At 34.2% G+C, this 16,249-nt stretch overlaps 2 protein-coding genes across 5 annotated transcripts; both read left to right on the top strand.

Annotated features, from left to right (window-relative positions):
• The first annotated feature begins 572 nt into the window (after window positions 1-572).
• On the top strand, window positions 573-3,063 carry LOC107798744 (large ribosomal subunit protein P2w). The gene is made up of 4 exons (XM_016621778.2): window positions 573-692; window positions 782-894; window positions 2,525-2,745; window positions 2,858-3,063. Exons 2-4 carry the CDS (start codon window positions 807-809, stop codon window positions 2,882-2,884), a joined length of 336 nt encoding a protein of 111 aa, XP_016477264.1. The 5' UTR covers window positions 573-692; window positions 782-806; the 3' UTR covers window positions 2,885-3,063.
• A 2,703-nt stretch (window positions 3,064-5,766) lies between these two features.
• On the top strand, window positions 5,767-14,585 carry LOC107798743 (mitochondrial inner membrane protease ATP23). 4 transcript variants are annotated; one of them, XM_016621774.2, is made up of 6 exons: window positions 5,767-5,945; window positions 6,780-6,956; window positions 7,270-7,391; window positions 8,096-8,233; window positions 8,328-8,411; window positions 14,170-14,585. In XM_016621774.2, exons 2-6 carry the CDS (start codon window positions 6,881-6,883, stop codon window positions 14,302-14,304), a joined length of 555 nt encoding a protein of 184 aa, XP_016477260.1. In that variant the 5' UTR covers window positions 5,767-5,945; window positions 6,780-6,880; the 3' UTR covers window positions 14,305-14,585. The 4 variants fall into 4 exon arrangements, with proteins under 4 accessions (XP_016477260.1, XP_016477263.1, XP_016477262.1 ...); XM_016621777.2 differs by having other exon boundaries at window positions 5,767-5,950; window positions 6,853-6,956; XM_016621776.2 differs by having other exon boundaries at window positions 5,767-5,950.
• The last annotated feature ends 1,664 nt before the right edge of the window (window positions 14,586-16,249 follow it).

Raw genomic sequence — 16,249 nt, 5'->3', positions numbered from 1 at the left:
GAGTAAATAGTCATACCATAATTCTAAGGTGTAGGTCCAAAGTTCATACTTTTTTAAACAAAAAAATAAAATGACAAACCATGGGACAAGTTAGTTTTTACCATCTTCTTTTCATGACTATACTTTTGAATAAAAACGAAAATGACAAAAAAAAATGAAGATAAAATACTCCTCTCCCTTTAAAAAAAGGAATAACTCTATTTCTTTAAAAAATGAACAACTATTTGTTTATTAGCCACGAAAAGAATAGCATATTTTAATCACACTAGAGAGACCTACGACATCTCATTTGGAGTATCTTCCGCTCAACCAACTATTTTGACATCTTTAGGATTATAAATTTCAAATTTTATACTACACAAATATTTTGGTACATCCAAAAATTTTAAAAATATTTATTTCTTTTTTTAAAATTTGTGCCTACTCAAATTATGCCAATATCTATTTAAACGCGGGAAATATATAAACTCCTCATGATAATTTTATAAACTGTAAATATCACACTTTTACCTATAGGCCAATCTAGAAAATCTGAAGAATAAGCAAGGGTATTAACGTAAACTCAACACTACCAACGGACCTCCCAAAAACCCTAACCATATATATAAATGCGCATCATTTCACCAGTAAGAAACCCTAGAAGCAGTCCCTAAAACGACCACCGAAGAAGAAGGCTTTCATAGTTTTTTCAAGTAATTTCTCTCTTTATATTTCTTCTTCTCTGTTTCTTTTTAAGTGTTTCAATTTTTGTATCTAACAATTTTCTGTTTGGGTTGTGTAGATTATTTGGATACAGAGAGGAAAAAATGAAGGTAATTGCAGCTTACTTGTTGGCCGTTTTGGGTGGCAACGCATCCCCTTCAGCTAAAGACTTGAAAAGCATCCTTGGCTGCGGTAAAAAAAACTTTGTATTTACTCACTCTGTTTCATTTTATAGATACTGATATTATTTGGAGTGATGTTTTTTTGTCCAAATTTAGATAGTTTAATTATACAGTATGCCCATGGTTTTGGTTTAGGATTAAGGTAGTACAGCATTGGATGTGTGATACTTGTATTTCACGACTTGGGTTCTTGTTTCGTGATATGTGGGTTAGGCGAGTGTCACGGATTTGAGATAGAAGTATGGTATTTAAGTGGAGAAGGGTAGAGGTGCAGGCTATTTAATCACCGAGTGGAAGTTAAAGAAAGGACCATTTTGGAAACTTGTGGTCTAAAACAATTATGTTGCTATAAATCATCTTATTAATAGAAAAATGAACATCAAAGTTAAATTGTTTTTAAATAAGTATGACACTCTTTTGGGAATAGATTAAAAAGGAAAGTATGTCATAAATTGACTAAAAGAAAGTATACAATATAAATTGGGACAGAGGGAGTACAATATACTTGGGAAAAGCTCAATATATGACAAGTGGGTATATATGGTTTGGCCATTGGGTTTAGCATATAAGTTTTTCTTAGAAGAATTAATGTCCAAATAAACATTGTAAAACTGAATGGATTTATCTTTTAGACTTGGAAGGCGAGCCTTGACTTTACTGATAAAGCTTCCTCCATGTTATCATGAGGTTACAAGTTCGAGCCGTGTAAATAACCTCTTGCAGAAATGTAATGTAAGGCTTCGTCCAATAGGCTCTTGTGGTTCAGCCTTTCCTCGGACCTCGCGCATAGCGTGAGCGTAGTGCATCGGGCTGCCATTTACTTAGAACTAGTTATTCTTGTCAGCAACTAGATCCTTGTATATTGGGGTAAGCTATTTGTTTTATATTTAGGTGCCTAGAACCATCTGAAATGGGTAATGAAGTAATATAATTTCTGGCAATTCTTTAATTTTCGGACTTGCAAAACTAGGATTAAACTTTGTTACATGGGCAGAATATCAGAAGGCCTGGGATAGACTTGGGCTTTATGGAAAGAGTATGTCCTCCATCCCCAAAAGAAAGGGGGATGAGTTCTGGAAGTATGAGGATTAACACATCTAATTTTTATTGACATTGATTTCTTAATCATTTTGAAATAAATTTGCCTTATTAAGAATTATGAAAAACTAGAATGCTTCGCTATCTGGTTGGCAAAATTCATTAGTTTTTGACCAACTCGTTCCCTTGAAGCAAAAGTGAGTGTGATGCTCTTTGTATATATCTCTGTCCATATACCCATTTTTCTTTGTGGTTGGAGAATACAAGGGCATCTACATGTTATTGTAATAATTACCATCTAAAAAAAAGAATTATGAAAAAACTAGAAACCAAAATTTTTTTGTAGTTGAATTTAAAAATAATGTTCAAATTTGTAGTAGAAAGTGATTCAAATTTGCAAGTAATTATGAAGTTGACATTTACTCCATGTTTGCCAGGCTATTAGCGTATGCGATAGACTAGGTTTATTGACTAGAAACTGGTGTTGCTAGTTCCCTGTATCATTTCATATATTTCTCTTATCAATAACTATCATATACACATGCGGCTTGTGGCTTGTTGTTTGTTTCACACTCATGTTTGAGGTTCCACATGCTCTGCAGTTGGTGCTGAGGCTGATGATGACAGAATCAAACTGCTTTTGTCTCAAGTGGAGGGAAAAGACATCACTGAGCTGATTGCTGCCGGCAGAGAAAAGTTGGCTTCAGTACCTGCTGGTGGTGGTGCTGTTGCAGTTGCTGCACCTACTGGTGGAGCTGCTGCTGCAGCCCCTGCTGAGGAGAAGAAGGAAGAAAAGAAGGAAGAAAAAGAGGAGTCCGACGATGTACGTATCCTAACATAGATAAGCCGGCCCTTTTATTGTACATTGTGTTGGCTTCATCTTCTTTAAATGTCCTTATCATCTGTTAACATTGTTTTCTTGTATTCTTTTGCAGGACATGGGCTTCAGTCTTTTCGATTAGAAGAATATATTGGTCTCCCTGCATAATGTATTCCCTTCACCGGTTTCCCTTGAGCTTATTTTAGGAAGTTTGTTGTCTACTTACAGATTTTGTTGTTAGCACAGTTGAAGAACTTAGATTTTGCTTTAAAAACTTGCTTGAGGCTGACATTGGAAATTATAATGATGTTGATTTCAAAATTACAATTTGTTGTTTGATGCATCATTTCGTTGTCTTTAATAGCTATAATATTCAGATGTGTTTCCCAAAAGGATGTTGAAAGCTGTACGGCAAATTCAAGAAACATATACCTGTATTAACTAGGTGTTCTACTAATTAATTATTTTGATATAACATATTCACTTCTCATCTTGAAATAAAAAACATATTTTACTTGCCATTATCAAACATTTCCACTAAATGATCCATTATCTAAGAATATCATGTATTAACTACTAAAATAATAACTATGACATTAGAACTGTCAAAAGACAGGACCAAAAAAGAAGTGAAAATGGCACGGGCTACGGGTTTCACCATTTACCAGGTCTGAGTTGTGTCTTGTCATTTCCTTCACTGATGAATCAATGACACAGATCATTTCCCTAACAGCTGATGTACAATCCGTCCCCCGTGAGTGTGAGGAGTAGTAGGAATTCACAATTTCACTTAGCCTTTTACAACTTGGAATTACTATTGTATAGAATAAAAGTCTTGTGCTGGTAATCACAAAATATCCGATGTTTGCAAACTCTTTGAAAAATAGTTACTATTTTATGTGGAGATAAAACAGTAGCAATATACTCAATATTATCCCACATCGTGGGATCTGTGAGGGTAGTGTGTACGCATGCCGTACCCCTATCTTGTGAGGATAGAGACGATGTTCCCATATATCCTCGGCTCAGGAAAATATAAGCATCATATTAATTAAAATATAGATAGGGGACAACCCCAAAAATCTATATAAAAGCAGAATAAAAACAACAAGATAGTAAGGTGATCAAGAATGAAAGAAAACAACGGTTAGTCATAAAAACTACTACCAACAGAGACATGGAAAATTCCAGCATAATATGCTGGATTATATAGCTTGTACGTATAAACTTCTACATATTATGTTGGAACACCAGTACATTATGAAATTTCAGCACATTATGCTGGAATCTCAAAAAATTTGAACTCCAACATATTATGTTGAATTTTTTTTGGGGTTTTAAAGATGTTTTTGTTCAAATTTTATCTTTACGTAAAAAAATGACTAAATTTTGATTACATTTAAAAATGTTACTTTTTTTTATATTACTAATTAGACTAATTTGATTTCCCCCCAAAAAAGAGCATTGAACTCGAAGAAAGAGTTCTTGCTGAGATAGCACATATATGAATACGAGGCTACGGACCAAATAGCAGCAATAGTTCGAGTTCGAATTCTCTATGTAGAAATGGCGTAGGATAGTCAATTTTTAACATGATATTTTTTATCCAATATTTTTAATAGTGAACAACAATAGTTATTACTTTATTAAAATTAATACAAAAAAATGTTGCTATCCTTTCTTCACGAGTGTTGTGTAAATATTAAGGACATGATATCGTTAATATTTACACTGCACATATGAAGTTAAGGACATGATGTCCTAAAGTTTAACAACAGAAGGTACAAATACAAGACACTTTGTCCTTAATATTTACACAACATTCATGAAGTTAATGACACCATGTCCTTAATATTTACACAACACTCATAAAGTTAGGGACACTATGTCCTTAACATTTACACTGTACACATGAAATTAAGGACACTATATCTTTAACATTTAAACTGCACATACGAAGTTGAGGACATGAAGTCCTAAAGTTTAACAACAGAAGGTGCAAATACAAGTTAAGTACATTATGTCTTTAACATTTACACTGCACATATGAAGTTAAAGACATGATGTCCTAATGTTTAACAACGGAAGGTGCAAATACATGACACTTTGTCCTTAATATTTATACAACATTCATGAAGTTAAGGACACCATGTCCTTAATATTTACACAACACCCATGTCTAGCACATGGGTATTTTCGTTCGGACGGATAAAAATTTATTAAGCACTCGCTAAAGAGTAAATACATTTTAAATAGTGGCTAAAGAGTAAAGACATATCTAATTAGTGGCTAACTGTGTACTTCTCCCCAATTCTATTGGGGTCAAATCTAACCCAAAATCAGATAGGCCCGTTGTATTACTGGGCCAAATGCACAAGCACAACCAGCTATTTTTAGGACAACTATTTAAAAAAAGGAAAAATAACATTGTATAGCCGCCGTAAAAATAATAGTCGAAAAAATATTATAAAATTTATATATTATTTTTGTATATATACATTCTATATGTTATATACAAAAATTATATAAATTTTATACATTTTTCGACTATCAAATGTAAATAATTTGTGACGCGAGCTAATAATGATAATACCCCTATAACTCTAGAGTCCAGACGTGAGCAACAGACCTAAGGACCGAAAACTTACAAGGCGCGATTAAATAATACTCGCTCCGTTTCAAATTAGATGAGTTACTTTCCTTTTTAGTTTGTTCAAAATAAATGTCAAATTTTTAAATTTAAAAATAATTAACTTTAAACTCTTCATTTTACCCATTTTACCCTTAATAAAAAGTTTTTATAACCACACAAATATCATAACCCCACAAAACTTTTATCCCTTAAACTTTTAAGACCACAAGTTTTAAAAATTTTCTTTTTTTTCTTCTTAAATTTCGTGTCGAATCAAACTAACTCGTCTAAATCGAAACGGATGGAGTAAAACAATCTGGTTAACTGGACTCAAATGTAACTTCACGGTACAACTTTGCAAATACATTGTACAAGCTCCATAGAAGCTCCAATCTCTTCCATTTTAAATTGAATCAGCAATGCCCAACTTGACCCGTTCCATTTTCGTCGCCCAAATCAGCCCGTTTCCGTCGCATAACCCAGGAAATCAGACTTTCATTCTTTGCCCGCTGACAGTCCTGCAAACCTTCGCTAAGATCCTCCTAGCTTCGCGCACTTATACCATCCGCAGGTGAGGTCTGTGTGTGTGTGTGTTTGTGTGTGTTCGCGTCATACACTTCTCCCCTCTATTGTTCCTTTTCACTGTTTTGTTTAGTAAAACTTCAAACTTGGTGGGTCTTGCAATTTATTTCGATATTTTCCTTCCCTTGTTGATTTTCTTATTTCTTGCATTTAGCATTCTGCAGGTTATGCTGCTACTTTTTTCTGCTAAGTTACATGGTTGTTACATATTACATATAGAATCTGAAAATGTTTGACCGAAAGCTGGTGAAATCATTATGGATTTTGGTTATTCTGTGTGCTGTGTATTGTCGTGCTGTGCTGGAAGTATCTTTTGTACATGTGTTGTGCTCATCTGATGTTGCCAATAAATCTTTTTAATCTTGTGTTGGGTCGGTAAGTTTCTTGTATATACACATTACACATAGTATCATAATGATTTAAGAACACATATGGTTCTGATTAACTCTAAAATCTTCTCCTTTGTATCTTTGTTTTGATCTTTTCAAGGGTTCTCTTTAATGGATAAAAAATGATGGGTCATTGTGAGCAGGTTGGGCTATGACCATTGGTTAGCCAATCTTGACACACCCATCATAGCCCAAATAAACTTAGATCGGGTCACTAACCTGCCAATTTATTGATGGAAAAACTACACAGTGTAGGCACTCCAAAAAATAAATAGCCGACAAAATGTATATTTTTTTGTATATTAATGTATAATATAAATATTTTATACATATATTTTGGCTAGCGGATGTAATTATTTTTGCCGACCGGCCAAATGTGTAACTTGCCCTTTATTCATTCAACTCATTTTAATCCGCCCATTTGCCACCACTAGGCACATCTAATAGAGGTCCAAAGAAAGCACGCCCGTCAGTTGGCCCATGAACTTGGTACCGTCTCTTTTGCAGTGAGTAGCCGGTGAAAAGAACCAACCAAATGGCGGAGACAACCGCTGTCAAAGGTGGAAGTACGGTGGAGGAATGCCAAGACATGATCCGAAGAAGTCTTAGAAGTACGTTCTTCACATCTCTTCTTAAATTCTTAACTTTTGTTGTTACACTTATTGTACGTCGCCTTTGGGTGGTTGTGCTATTTGAGAACCTCTAGTTTTAAATTTACCTTAAACAGATTGGTAGGAGGATATCAGAAAGCTGACACGAACATCACCATTATAGAAAATGCCTTAAAAGATAAATTTATTTAGTATTGTTAGAAGTGTACTTGAATAGAGCATATTGATTTAGATAATTTATATAGTTGATTCAAACTAGTTTAAGATTGAGGTGTGATTGAATGAAGTTGATTGATATGCATTTTTATTGCAGCTCCCATGGTCAAGTTTTTGAAGGAGCACTTGGAGAAATCTGGTTGTCGTATTGGCGATAACTTCATAAAAGCTATCCATTGCGACAAGAAGGTCAGCGGCGGCTATGTTCGCGGACAAGGGGTAATCAACCATAATTTTTTATTCCTTGACTGTTCACAACCTATTAGAGGTTGATGCTGTCGATTTAAGTTATCTGCATTCTGCAATTGTGAATTTGAAGAATTTCTTGTAGTGTTACAAAATATAGTTTTGCTAAATTTGTGTGCTTGGAGTTGACAAACTCAATTGAAACCCTGTGGGACAGTGGGAGGAACAAATCTTTTTATTTGAGAGCAGATAGAGAGTGAACGACAAATTTGGGATTTTAACTCAGTGGGTGTCAATTACCGCTGCACTATCTACTCCTTGACTATGGGTGCAGAGTTAGTATAAGTATTTATTAAAGAAATTTTTAACAGTATATATACTTTGGTGCAAATGGAAAGGATGCGCCCCGCTGTCCGTAAGCTACATCCACCCATGTATAGTGTGAATGTCATGAATGCCTAGTAATACGATGTTAGAATTTTCATGTGCTATATTCTTAAATATTTTCATTTTCCCTATCATTGTTGACATTTGGTAATCGTCCTCTATGTCAAGTTTAATCATAATAATACTCTTGCGTTATGGATCTTTTTAATGTCATTTTTAGCACTAATAATTTTTCCTCTTATTTTCTTCTTGTATCATTATGCGCGTTTGGTTATCTTTGTTTTCTTCATTGTTTTGGTTGTCTTGCATCCCGGAGTGCTTACTAATCTTGTTTCTTTTTGGCTATTAAGATAATTGTGTGCAGTAACTACATGAACATTCAAGATGAGGTGAATCAAGTTGTCATCCATGAGCTAATTCATGCATATGATGACTGCCGTGCTGCAAACTTGGAATGGTCTGATTGTGCTCATCATGCTTGTAGTGAAGTTTGTGCTCTAAAAGCCTCTCTTTCATGCTAAATCATGTACGTTTGAGTTTATCATTGACTATAGAACATAAATTCGTTCTAACTGATTGCAGATTAGAGCTGGCCATCTTAGTGGTGATTGTCATTACAAACGAGAACTACTGAGAGGTTATCTTAAGATACGGGGCCACGAACAAGTGAGTTCTCTTGATTATTAATGTTGCTTTAGAACTATCAGTGTAGAGTTCTATTTAGCTTCACCTTGTTATGGTGTCTTCTTTCCTGTAACTAGCGATAATTATGTAAATCATAAACAACATATTAACTCTCCAGTAGTTTAGAGAAGGAAATAACATAAAAGGAACCATTTCAGATGATTTCTATAGATATTGGAATCATTAGATTAGATATTTGTCAAAAGGAAAAAAAACAAGGTGGAAGAAAAATGTAGCATGGAGGAAGAAAACGTTTAGACTGGAGAGTTTGAACCCAAAGCTGCATCTGCAAGTCCATTGGAACACCCTTGCCACTGGTTGAATTGTTTTGTGTGCTGAAGCGAAGTATGTAGCAATTTTGTACTTGTCTCGTTAACTTTTGGCATAAGCTTGATAAAAAAGTAGTGTCGTCTTTCTTATTGGCACATTGAGTCAATGACTTATTAGGAAAGTGGCTGACGTAAGTTATCAAAATTAGAACTCCGTGTACATGGTAGAATATTTAATTATTTAATCAAAGCTCAATGTACATGACAAATTAGATGATTTGAGTATCTTAAACAAAAATGTTAACATTCCTGTGGTCTGAAGTTTGAATATACACCATCTCTTGTTTAAGACTAGCGAAATGAGAAATCAAAAGAAATGTTGTTGCTGTGAGTCAAGATGGCCTGCTTGTGGGCAGCACAAGTTCTTCAGTTACCTTTATGTTGTGATACATGCTTCATGATAAATAAATAGTAAGGGGAACCTTGACTCACCTAGAACCATAATTTATTTCAAGCTTTTACCAGCTACCTGGTATTTGGACCTTTTCTTTGATCAGGTAAAAGAATAACTTCAATTAAATCAATCATCCAGTAGATGCAATTTATTACAAAAAACATAGCATTACTCCTGCAGAGCAAATCACTCCTAGTTGCTCAATGAGCTAACAAAGTCTAAAGATCTAATGGGATATTTACATCAGAAAAGTTACTTCAAAGCAAATAGGGTTAGTAAGCATCTAGATTTTGGTGTGTATGGGAGTTGAAATTCCTTCAAAGCATCTCTGATTTCCTTCCTTCCATATGCTCCAAATAGCACACTGGGGTATCATCTTCCAGATGCATCTGATGGATTTCCCAACTCTGAAGCCATTCCAAATTACAAAACCCATTAATATATCTCCACAATCACTTCATCAGTAAACTATTATTGTGCAATGTTAGATCCCTGATCCCAATTCCTCAGTCCCCTTTCCCTAGGCAAAATAATCCTTTCCCATTTCACCAAATGAAACTTATGCTGAGAACTATTGTCCTCCCACAGAAACCTTCTTCTTATTCTGTCCAGCTGAGTATGTATGTATCTTTCGTGGAATACGGTAAGAGGCACATAAAGTGGGATGGTATGCTATCCAACACACTATTGATCAAAGTAACTCTCCCACCCAAGGATAAGTACTGTGATAGCCGAGTAGCCAGTTTCTACTCAAACTTCTCAACAACTCCAGCCACACTGATGTGTTTTTGTATCTGGCTCCTAGTGGCAGTCCAAGATATGTTGTAGGAAAAGTACCAATGTTCCATCCCAATGTTTCTGCCAGTCTTTGCACATTTTCCACTGCATTTACTGGACAGATGACTGATTTTTGAAAATTAATATGTAATCCAGATATTATTTCAAATATAATGAGTATCAGCTTCAGGTATCTTATCTGATCTTGTTCAGCGCCACAGAATATCAATGTATCATCAGCCAAAAGGAGGTGTGAAACAATGATCCCTATTCTGATCCCTACCTTAAAACCCTTAATCCGCTGATTTTGGACTGCTTTCTCTATCATTCTGCTGATTGCTTGCGTTACCAGGATGAATAGAATTGGTGATATAGGATCCCCTCGTCTCAATCCCCTTTGTGGAGGAAAAAAATCCCACTGGTTCTCCATTAACTAGAATGGAATATCTGACTGTTGTGACACAGAATTTTATCCAGTTCAGACACCTTTCTCCAAACCCCAACTGCTGCAGTGTGTTAAATAAAAATTGCCAGTTGACATGGTCGTATGCCTTCTCCACGTCTAATTTACATAGGACACCTGGTTCCCCTTTCTTCAGCCTCTAGTCCAGTACCTCATTAGCTATGAATGATGCATCTGTAGTTTGCCTCCCTTTTAAAAATTCACTTTGCTGGCCGGAAACCAATTTTCCCATCACTCTTTTCAACCTTTCAGCTAGCAGTTTGGCCGTAATTTTGGACACACTTCCGATGAGGCTTATTGGTCTAAAGTCTTTTAGTTCTTCAGCACCTTTCTTTTTTGGGAATAAGGCTATGAAAGAAGCAGTGCAAGCTTTTGCAAACTTGCAAGATTGCTGAAAGTGGTTCATAGCTCTTATTAAATCCTCTCTGATTATGCTCCAGCCTCCAAGCTTTTTGGTAAAATGACATAGCGAAGCCATTGCTTATATCTGGGGCGCGCACTCTGGTTTATTGGACCTTATGGCTTTCAATTAGCAAATGGATGATATTGGCTAGTTTGCTAGCCTGTTGCATCACAATGTTGACTTTGGCTGCTGTGCTATGTACGTATTTTCAAACTGTGGACTTCCTTGGCGTCCTGATTTTAACTTGTACATAATTCTTTTTAGAAGGTTATGCGGGGTACAATTTAGTGGGAATTGAGCAGTTCTATTTAGCTGATTGGCATTATTCAGAGTACATATCCTTATATGGATGAACAGCTATAAAAGGGTTAAAGGCCCTAATTGTCACACCATTGATTTCCACCAACAGAAACTAAAGCATAGGTGTTTGAGCTGTTTTTGACCAGTGGCATTGATTGATATGTGTTCCTTTTTTGCTTTCTTTTGAATTATTTTATAGTTTATCTAACTTTTTTAAGTTGCCCTTATGGTACCAAGGGCATTGCTCTTTTAAACCTTAATGTCTACATCAGACATGTTAACAATAATCTTTAGTAATAGTTAATGGGTTCCGGGCTGTTTTTTAACATTCTTGTCATGGATCAACTCCTTTTACTGCAAGTTTCAAGTTCTTTTCTTAGCGATCATACTTGTCACTTGTAATTCTGTTCATGCATATGCCTTAACTAGGTCGCCTTCGGCCCGTGCTAGCACGAGCCCAACAATTTAGGTTCAAATGTGATTTTATTTGTAGTTCCTTTATTGATAGATTTCCTGATATGTTTTACTATTATCTTCGACAAATTGAAATAGTTTCATTTTTTTGTTCCAACAAACTTTAATATTGCTAATATTTATTAGGAAGTTAAATACCTAGTTCTACAACAATAAAATAAAAGTAATCATAAAAGCAACTTTGTTTCTACAGATAACAATTATCTTAATGTTAAGTTCTAGATGATACTATTCAAATTTTTTTGTAGCAAACTCCAAATCATATACCACAAAATAATTAATATGTCTGCTCCCTTTTTTTTTCAGGTTGTTCCTCCCTTGTTTTATTTTGTTCTTACTCTATTTGTTTTTTCAATATGTCCTAGTCTCTTTTTTTAACGTTTTCTTGTACTTTTCTTCTTAACTTCTCATTTTTTGAAGAAAAATACCAAATGCACCCTCAAAATTGTACTTGGAAATTTTTAAAATTTGTAATATTGTTCATTTATGGTTAAAACGTATGTTCCTTAATTCGAACTATTTCCGGAGAAATCAAATCTTAGAATATAGAAGATAAAAAATGTTTAAATATTTATCTTAAGATTGAAATAAAAAAATTACCTTACAGTTAATTTATATAGTTTCTACAACATCAAAATCTAAATTGATTAATTATCCCTCAAAAATAAGATGCAATGTAAACTTCTATAATTTTCAATGTAATAATATATCTTTATATTCTTTAATATTTTAATCATTTTTAATATTTCTTAGAATTTGAATATATTTTATTTGATTTTTTCTAAATTTTTCCCTAGTAAATGGTTTATAGTCTTTGATGTTAGAAAGTACCAAACATAGAAAATGACAGTCCATATAATAAGTTACAATAATTTTATATTATCTAATTAATAAACAAAATTAGCACACAAGTAAATTAAAAATTAAATAAATAATATTAAAATAGTAGTACAGTGAAACAAATGTTAGATAAATAAAGAATGCTAATATAGGTAATGATTTGTTAAAAGTAATACCGAGGGAAGAAAGGATGAGTTAGGCTGCACGTGTGGGCTGGGGATCTGCTTGGTAGGAAAGAGTGTGATGATGGATAATGACATAAGCTAGGGGTAATTTAGTCAAAGCGTTCAAAAGTTTATGTATAAGCTACATCAAGATTTCTTTTTAGCCAGTTATATTACTCTACTTGAACTGAAATGACCAAATTGCCCTTTACTTCCCAAGCAGGCATGTTGACCTGCTTACTGCTTATTCCCCCTTATTAATACAGAGAAAATTACTTTGTCTTTAATTGGCTGACGATATCACATCAATGAGTGCATTTTTGTTATGTTCTCACTCAATCTTGACTGTTTGACCTACATTGTATCTCGGTCCGCAATATCTTAGTTTATTTTTTGGGTCCATAGTTTTGGCTAACTAAAATGCACTATGGTGTTGATTTTAGAAACCACTCAATAGGATAATTTCTAGCCAAACTAATTCTTTGGAAACCCTGCCCCCCTCTTTTTGCCTTTTCCCAATTGTTAGAGGTACATTGTTTGAAGGTACCCTAATGAGAGAGATTTTAGATTGAGTTAGGTCTACTGCCCTTTTCTCTTGGCTTGCTCTCAAGCCAGACCCACCTCCGATGCTTGATTACTCGATATTGGTTACCTTTGTTATGTTATTCACGCTCCAGATTTCCTACATTGGGCGTGCTGGGAGTCTTAGAGAGTCCTACATTGGTTGAAGGTATGTGCCGTTGGCTCTTTATATGGTCTCGGACAAACCTCACCTGTATGAGCTAGCTTTTGAGTTTGAGTAAGGTTCATTGTTTAATTTTTAGACACCAACTCAGGTCCCTGAATATCTAAACTGATTTTCTTTTCTTTTTGCTTATGGATGGTTTGTGCTTTACAGCCAGACAGCCCTTCCTCCCTCCCCCTTTTCCTAACCAATTTAGATTTGTTCTATCGGATTAAATTGGTACTTTTTTTTCCTCTGTTGTTCAGAGATAAATTTAGTAGCAGTAAAAGAATGTATAGTCGATTTTTCTCTTTAAGTTTAACCATATAAAAGCATCTAGACAATCTTAAGGCTTTAGTGATATTTTGCGAAAGTTGGATTCTATAAACTCCGAATATAAGAACTTTTCTTTTTTTCTAAAACAGATTCTCTTAGAAAGATTAAACACAATAGTTTTCCGAAAACCAAACCTAAAACTGATTTGTCCAGGAACTTTTTAAGAAAGTAATCCGAATGCTCGTACTTTGTACTGGATTCACTTTTAACAAAAGATTCATGACATATGAGAAAGTACCTATCTTTCTCAACCTTCGATACCATGTACCATAAGAATACTGTATATGTTGAAAAGGGAAAAGAACTTGACAATCTTGTGAAGTCTCAAGCTATTCTTCTGCTTCATGGAAGATAAAATCGAATTGGAAAGCGGGATTGTTAGGATTGCCCCTCTATATGTCACCTTATGTTGATCTTTCAATGGATGAGTTGTCTGCATATATCATTATCACTTTATACTTCTCTCTGTGTATGAGACAGTTGCTTGATAGTTGATTAGTTTCTAACTTTTCCCTTCTGCACTTGGCCCTATGAAGGAATGTGTGAGGCGAAGAGTTATGAAATCGATGGCGGGTAACCCATATTGTTCGGAGTCAGCCAGTAGGGATGCCATGGAAGCTGTCTGGGATGTTTGTTATAATGACACTAAGCCATTTGACAGAGCCCCTTGAAACACGATGATAACCGGTAGCTTCTCAGAGATAATCTAGTCGGTCTTTTGGCAACCTGGATATAGTGATAACACGATAACTGCGTTATCACCACCTGAAGAAGATTGAAGACATTGCTGTGTTCTTTCAATTATGGTTGATAGTTTACCATAAAAAGAAGGGTGCATATTTATCAGACATCTTAGCATTTTTGGGGCTTATTGACTGCCCCGTGATGTAACAAGCATAAAAGCACATGGTCTTGCCAATTATGGTGTATAAAGTAAAATATTCTTGTGCCGTATCTGGTTTTGTAAAAAATCCAGGGATTTTCTCCTATTCTAGCAATTTTTCATAATAAATGATTATTTTCTTATTTTCCAATATAAATTATTCTTGTGTTAAAACTGTATATTGTTGTCCAATGCTAGGGATATAGTAATGGTATACTACGGTAACCACTAGGGGTGTCAATGGTTCGGTTCGGCCGGTTATTTTATAAAATTTGTACCATACTAATTTTCTGGTTATTTTATTATATATAACCAAAATTAGACTTTTCGAAACCGTCCAAATTATGTCGGTTTGTCTTCGATGTCGGTACGGTTCGGTTAATTTTCAGTTATTTTTTTAAATGTCATGTAAAAATTACTAGTAGAAGTATAATGCAATAACATATGTATTTTTATAAGACTTCGCAAAATTCTATAGACATTTTTACAGTTTAAAAGGTGATAAATTAAGAAAACATAGAAGATGACTAGAGTATAGATTCATCAACTATTCTAAAATAACGTAAAAGAAATTAAGCAAATACGAAAGATATTAACCAAGTTGGGACTCAAGAATAAAGCTTATAGAAGATTAAATATTCTAAAAGATAAATCTAAATCATACGAAGGGAAACATATTCAATACATTGTAATTTGCTACTCATAATCGCTACAATATCTTGTGTCTTGCTGGTGAATATGCTGGAAATAATTTAGTATCAATCCGAGTAGCATAATAGGATTGAGAATTAAGATTTTGAGTTTAATTATTTGTTGGCTCGTAAATGTTTCATAATTCCAAGGCCCAAGAAAATATTTAATGCTTTAATATTTTTAAACTTAATATATAAATATATTTTATATATTATAAATTTATTCGGTACGGTTGGGTATTTTTTCGGTTTATTTTCATAAAAAAAAAAAACCTACCCTTATTATCGGTATAGTTATAGATTTATATAAAAATTTACGATTTTATTAAAAGAAACCTAAAATCGATTCGGTACGGTACGATTCGGTCGGTTTAGTCGATTTTTAAATATCCATTGACACCCCTAATAACCACCTAATATTGCTTATTATGTTGCTTGGCATATTTATTCACTTCTGGTAAATGGTTTCTATTGTTAATTTTAGAAACTAATTAAGGAGAAGCATAAGGAAAATGTACACGTGTTATCCGGAGAGTAATTAGGATTTGCAAGTCGTGTTTCTCTATTTCTTTCCGTGATAATTATGCGTATACGAGCTATTCACCGGATACCTACTACCTCCACCGACATAATTACCGGACAAAGGCAAAACAAAGGGTAAAGTGCTACCATCCCATTGTTGTTATGCTGGTTATTTGTTCCCATGGTTCAAAAAGGTACAGTAAATTTTTATGATAAAGGATCATTTCTACACCAGCATAATTAAACATGGAAAAGGAAATAATCCCAAACAGATAACAAAGCAATAAGCTGCCAATCACATAGCAGCATAGGCAAGCAATTATTAGTTTCAAAAAATTGTAAAATGCTATAAAAAAAAAGGGGTCCAAAAATATCTCTTGTAAATCCAAAGTAGAGCAGAAATAACTACTAGTTATTCCTTTTTCCCAATGCCATAGAGACATGTTGTAAATCCCTCTAGCAAACATCATACAACAAACTTATTTGAGTTGATTCAAGACAAAAATGATATACCAATCT

Source organism: Nicotiana tabacum, chromosome 19 (assembly GCF_000715075.1).
Source record: "Nicotiana tabacum cultivar K326 chromosome 19, ASM71507v2, whole genome shotgun sequence".
Lineage (NCBI taxonomy): Eukaryota > Viridiplantae > Streptophyta > Magnoliopsida > Solanales > Solanaceae > Nicotiana > Nicotiana tabacum.
This window is presented reverse-complemented; position numbering and strand designations above follow the sequence as displayed.

Coding starts and splice junctions, on each gene's coding strand:
- LOC107798743 (XM_016621774.2), top strand. CDS start 6,881: ATGGCGGAGACAACCGCTGTCAAAGGTGGAAGTACGGTGGAGGAATGC. Junction 8,234..8,327: donor CTCATCATGCTTGTAGTGAA/GTTTGTGCTCTA, acceptor AACTGATTGCAG/ATTAGAGCTGGCCATCTTAG. Junction 8,412..14,169: donor AGATACGGGGCCACGAACAA/GTGAGTTCTCTT, acceptor GGCCCTATGAAG/GAATGTGTGAGGCGAAGAGT.
- LOC107798744 (XM_016621778.2), top strand. CDS start 807: ATGAAGGTAATTGCAGCTTACTTGTTGGCCGTTTTGGGTGGCAACGCA. Junction 895..2,524: donor GAAAAGCATCCTTGGCTGCG/GTAAAAAAAACT, acceptor CATGCTCTGCAG/TTGGTGCTGAGGCTGATGAT. Junction 2,746..2,857: donor AAAAAGAGGAGTCCGACGAT/GTACGTATCCTA, acceptor ATTCTTTTGCAG/GACATGGGCTTCAGTCTTTT.